Source organism: Dendrobium catenatum, unplaced genomic scaffold (assembly GCF_001605985.2).
Source record: "Dendrobium catenatum unplaced genomic scaffold, ASM160598v2 fragScaff_scaffold_9, whole genome shotgun sequence".
Lineage (NCBI taxonomy): Eukaryota > Viridiplantae > Streptophyta > Magnoliopsida > Asparagales > Orchidaceae > Dendrobium > Dendrobium catenatum.
Genome location: NW_021318471.1, coordinates 2,957,091 through 2,963,090, shown reverse-complemented (window position 1 = coordinate 2,963,090; position 6,000 = coordinate 2,957,091). Strand labels below are relative to the sequence as shown.

Below are 6,000 nucleotides of genomic sequence, written 5' to 3'. Positions count from 1 at the left end.
TGACTTCAATAAATTTTCCAGAATTATCAGTGCCGCAATGTAGAATACTAGCGATGGGGCATTGAAGCGTTAATAAACTAGGCGTTGTGACACTAATTCTAAAACTTATAAATTTTCCTTTAATTCCTGAAATATTCCTGCACAACAACTCAAAACAAATATTTTTTCTAGAATTTAACTCATTAAAATACTACATAATTTTAACTTAATAAATTTCCCCAAATATAAGAATTTATTTATCCTCAAGCAATGATTTAATCACCTATTGATAAACTTCATTATCCTCGAGCAATGATATAATCACCTATAGTTTTGTATTATTCTTAATTTTAAATAATTTTAATTACTATTTTGATTTTGGCTAAATTAGTTATCAAAGTGAAAGCACTATTAAGAAAACAATTTCAACAATTAAGAAATAAGGAAATTTTTACTTAAATGAAATTTTGAAGTACGAAAAAATAATAATAAACAAAAACATAACAAATTTTGCAATAAAAACTAACATGTATTTTTAATTCAAAGTGATACAAGGTACACATAAGGCAATTGATAATAACAACTAAATCACAAAATCACTTAGTGCCACATGCACTATCATACTGCATTATGATAACAATAGAAACCATCATCATCACATCACAACATCAACCATCCACCAAGATCTCCCCCACAAGCAAATAAAAGAAAATTTTAAAAAAATGAAAAAAGGTACAACAATCAACAACAGTGAGCAACCAACTCACACTCTTGTCCTGCGTTCAAATGATTGTGCCATAATACCACTCTATTTCTTCCATGAACTGTCTCCACAATGACTTGCATTGAACTGGTGTAATTAATGTTCTCATTGAGGGAACCTAAAAAATAATTATAGGCAAATCAATGTGAAAGTGAATGCAAATACAAATTAAATAAACAGACAATCTACATAGATAATATATTATACAATTTAAGTATATTCATGGTAAAAAAAGAGCAAGATAATAGGACACTAAATAAGTAAGAGATCTACTAACAAATATATGTTCCTTTACAGAAAGACTTTTTTCTTCGTTATTGAATGATTCGAAAAAATAAAAAATGACCACATAGAAGACAACAAGAGAAACCTATGCTCATTATCATGCAACAAAAAGTAACAAAGGCGAATTGAACAAAGAATTCTAGCTCATACATTAAAGTCTAAAATACAAAATAACCAAACACCTTTGGAAGAAGATAGAGCTAGTTCACAAAGCTATAGATAACTTGCACTAGTAGAGAAGCAAAACTCAAGTATCATGCAAATGTTCTTGAAACTAAATGTTGAAAGATGAAAGACGTTCACAAATAACTTCAATGTAAGGGGAATAAAATTCTTACAAAGAGAATCAGTAAAGAAATTATATAAAAAAGACTATGAAGTCTTACATCTTCCCATGTACTAGAAGCAAGTGGGTCCAATGACTGAATGCTCTTATTTGAAGTTGAACTACTAGGAACGTTCACCAAAGCAAGCTGAAGGGTTTTCTCAACATTATCATTGTCTTCATCTAAGCGAATTGCAGCAATAACAGAGAGTAACTTTAAGGACTGCAAAAAATAAAACAATTTGAAATACACATAAGAATTAACCATACGCATAAGCTTATATATATATATATATATATATTCATGACTTACTGCTAAAAGAGCCATTTTGGTGATTGTTTTTGTGTCTTTTTCTCTTGTCCACAATCTTAGAATTGAATTAAAATTATTGTTAAACTTTGTTCTAAACCTGCAAACATGATAAAATCAATTAAACAAATTAGATCTTTAACAGGTAAAACTTTAAGAAAATAATCATCACCTGTCCTTCATATACATCAAGACCATCCTAGCTTTTTCCCTCGCCATATATTCAACAATGATTATGGCAGATTCTTCTAGTTTTGCAAGCATTTTTTCAATAGTTGTCTGATCAATATCAAATGAAGAAAGGGCTAAAGCAAAATCAGATAAAGCAGTCTTTGACTCCCGTTGAAGAAATCTTCTAATTGTCGGCCACGTATCATCATTAGCAATATCTAAAAGAACTTTCACAGGCTTAGAAAGTGTCTTGTTGAGTTTTTTCTGTATAAGAAATATAAGAAAACAATAAATATATTTTCTTCTATGCAAAAGCTCATTAAGATATCAACAATGTATAAGAAATTCACTCTCCTAAAATTAAAAGATCTGTTACAGCTACATCACACCTCATAAAAGGTTGCGAGCTCAGATAATTTTGCCTTGCGAACTAAAATAACATGCTCATTTATATCATGTTGAAGCTTCTCCCGTACTTTTGAAGAGTCCCAAGTTGTTTGTTCAATGCCTGCATCTATATTTTAGCATTCGATCCACATCAGCATTCTTCAATTATGAATCAAAAGCAAGCTAAAGAAAGATTACTAAGGAAATAAAACAAATACTTGTTAAAGAAAGCACAGAAAAAAAAGTCTCAAACTATTGCCTCAAAGACATATTAATACATATTTTATCAATCACTATTTTAGTATGATGTTTGACAAATTTCAGTATCTTTGCATCCATGAAAAAATAAAATAAAAGCCCTTTCATAAACAACTTGAACTACCATTCCTATCTAGAGCACAAAACTATACTTGTACATGCATGCTCGTTTAAAGACTTTAAAAGCATCAATTACACAACTATGAACCATAGCACTAGCATGTTCACACCTACTATACAATGCAATGAGACAAAAATCCCCATGAATAGAATGCTTCCGAAAACATGGAGGAAAAAGAAAACATTAAAAATGTTGCATCCATTCATTCAACAAAATGAACAATTGTGATAAAGAATAGCTCAATAAATCTAATTAAAATTTCTAGTTAGCTACCTTTGCAGGCTTCATTGAATGCGGACATGAGAGACTGAGTGCAATCATTAGCAACAACCACAAATCCTTCCTCACTTTTCAGAGCCTTCTCAAATCTAACTTTAAAATCTTCTAAAGTTTTGGATCTTAGGTGCCCCAACATGGAATGGTAAGCAGGTTGAACAAACTGCAGTTACAAAACATAAAAGGTATTATAAAATAATTAAGAATGCTAACTTGGGTCATATTACAATACACAAAACATGCACATCATTTTCTAAAACAAGATTGCTTTGCAACAACATGACTAAACATGCATTTAGGACTTCTAAATTGGACTCAATCATTGATACTTCTAGGTGCAAATGAAAAGGAAAGAGCAACTAAAATAAAAACAAAAAAAATCTGACCATCTGTCCTCGCTAACTAAGCTCACACACAACACCCAGAATTTAGATATCTTTTTAATTAAATAAGGTCGCTCGATATTTACACCAATATTTAGGATTGACTAGAAAACCTTAGGGTGAAGGAGCAAAAAAAACAAAGGAAGACAAAAGAAATAGAATATCTTGTTTTTGTTGAGGTGTCCATTGCCAGGGGCAAACAAACATAAAATAATAATAATAACAATTAAGAATGTTGGGTTGGTTCATACTTCAACACAATAAACTCCGTATCATTTTATTAAACAAGATTGTTATATATTTACACTAACATATAAAAATTAAAGTCGAAGCCCCAATCCATAGGTATGAAGCAGAGAAGCAAATAAAAAAAAAAGACAATAAACATGAAGTTGTATGCTTTGGCATGTAAGACTCGGAGGGAACAAATCACAAAAATGTAAAATAAGTGAAAGAATAAAATAAACAAAATTTTAGATGTGAGAATTACCATCTAGTGCAAGAAATTTTGCTTTGCAAAGTTATCTATAGAAGATGATGCCACAAACAAGTTCCAATTGTTTGATTAAGACAAGAAAAAATCAAGCAATCATATGTTTATTAATTTCACCTTTAAAGTAATTGTGCACTTAACTTTTTCATGCCATGAATAAAAACAAAACAAGAAGTCATACCTCTAATTACTATAGACTAATTATAACACACATACACACATTTGAAGTTTTTGAATAAACATACAAGGGGTCAAACCAAATCAAACCAAATGTCCATTTGAGATTTAAAATTAGTTGCAAAATGGTTAAAAATGTATAGGATTTACAATTGTGAATATTATAGAAGTTTTCCAACAAAAAAATCACATTCCATTCTTATAGATACAAGTATAAAAGGCACCTTCTAACCTTAAAAATTTCTAAGAAAATAGCAAGAAAGTTGAAGCTAAACAAATGTATGATAGTCACCAATAAAGTTATCCCTAAACCACCCTAAAGAAGAATTATGAATCTATTCAATACCACTATTATACTTAAAAGTCACACCTTATTTTCTTCAAGCAAGTGAGAGTATAAAGTTTAATCTCATATACAATAGTAAAAACATAAAATATTGTTGAAATACTAAATGATTGGCCCTCTCCCATGATTAGTTGTTGTTATTTGTTTGAAAAACTGTTTGGAGTATTTAGAACCTATGGATGTGAAAGAATTTGTTTTGTGTTTTAAAGATTGTTTAACAAGTTTAACTTTATTTATTTTATGTTTTGAACTGTTAGATTATCTTTATCTGTTGATTGTGGATGTTAGTATATTTCATATATCATGTTTTGAACTGCCTGAGTATATGGTAAAAAATATCTCATATATGTTTTGAACTGCCTGCAGGTAATTGTGGAAAGTTGTTTGGATAGAGGGGGATGCTTTTTTTTTTTTTTTTGCAATTGCTACAGATTTTCGACGGCTAACCGGCAGTTTAGCCACCGAAAACTTCAATACTAGACGGACTCAATTTGACGTCGATTCTTTGTTTTGCTGCCGATAAAATTCGATGGCTAACCGGCAGTTTTTGTGTCGAAATCTTCTGGCGGTTTATCTGCAATTTTGGGTCCATTAATTTCAGTCTGTTGTAGTCGTCGGCAAATCGCCGAAAAAAAATTGTCATTGGGAATATAACGCCGGTTTGCATTTTCTACACACTTTATACCAGCTGTTTTTAAAACCTCGGAAAGCTGCCAGAACTTTGCAAAATTGCCGGAAAAATGAGATAAACCACCGGAAATTGCCGTCGGGAATGAGAGATTTTCCTGTAGTGCAAGTCGCAGGTAAAGCCTTTGATCCCATAATTCTTTCAATCATCAAGTACACATTACCTCTTTGACAATCCATCAAAGAAAATCCGAATCTCATTGGCATTTGGTTAATGTCTTGACTGTTTTCTCTGTGTACATTAATCGTCTCTATGTATTGTGCCCTCTTCTTGCTAACCAGCCATGTTATGTCATAAATCCTCCTCAACACATCATTCATTCATTCATTTAAAATTAATGCCTAAAATGACTTAATGTATATTAAGTACATATAACTAAAAGTAAACTACCAAAGAACATGAAGTATGGTCAACTATATGAAGGGAAAAAATACAAATTTTGAATAAGCATTCTTAAGTTCAAAGGGCTGGTTTAACTTGTAAGTCGTAGTTCTTTTGTAGGGATTAATCTTAAATATTATTGTCTAGTATAAAGAAGAGCTCACTTGCTCATATAACTAGGGTCGATAATTTGATCATGCCTCGAAACAACATCCATAAAACTCTAGGGGTTGCAAAAAGGATGCAATTTTTTAGCAAAATAAAAATATCTCATTGAAGAAAGTTTCCCCAGTTCTTCTAGGCAAAGTTGCTCTAATCAATATTCTACCTCACAATCAAGTGAAAATTTAATTAGGCGCAAGATTATGATCCAAAACAGTAAAGTATCAAGAACAAAAATAGCTATTCAAAGAGCACTTAATTTGCAAGTTTAAGATCATTTGTATGAAGAAATTACTTGCATATTTTATTCCACAGCCACGTCATTTCATTTAACAAATCATTTGTATGAAGAAATTACTTGCATATTTTATTCCACAGCCACGTCATTTCATTTAACAAAGGAACTATATTATTTTAGTGCTTTTCATATACAAACAATCGCAGTCTTCATAGTTATATTCCTTTGGTTTATGATCTTTTGAGGACAACAGTACT

At 30.8% G+C, this 6,000-nt stretch overlaps 1 protein-coding gene across 2 annotated transcripts in view; it reads right to left on the bottom strand.

Moving 5' to 3' along the window:
* Positions 1 to 467: 467 nt before the first annotated feature.
* Positions 468 to 6,000, bottom strand: part of LOC110110275 (protein ROOT HAIR DEFECTIVE 3-like) — a 31,959-nt gene continuing 26,426 nt past the window's right edge. For both annotated transcript variants that reach the window (XM_020841670.2, XM_028700895.1), the window contains exons 15-20: positions 2,873 to 3,038; positions 2,223 to 2,347; positions 1,835 to 2,097; positions 1,666 to 1,762; positions 1,414 to 1,575; positions 468 to 860 (exon numbers count right to left, since the gene is read on the bottom strand). In XM_020841670.2, the coding sequence (XP_020697329.1) occupies positions 762 to 860; positions 1,414 to 1,575; positions 1,666 to 1,762; positions 1,835 to 2,097; positions 2,223 to 2,347; positions 2,873 to 3,038 (912 nt within the window). In that variant the 3' untranslated portion in view covers positions 468 to 761. The remainder of the gene's footprint in view (positions 861 to 1,413; positions 1,576 to 1,665; positions 1,763 to 1,834; positions 2,098 to 2,222; positions 2,348 to 2,872; positions 3,039 to 6,000) is intronic.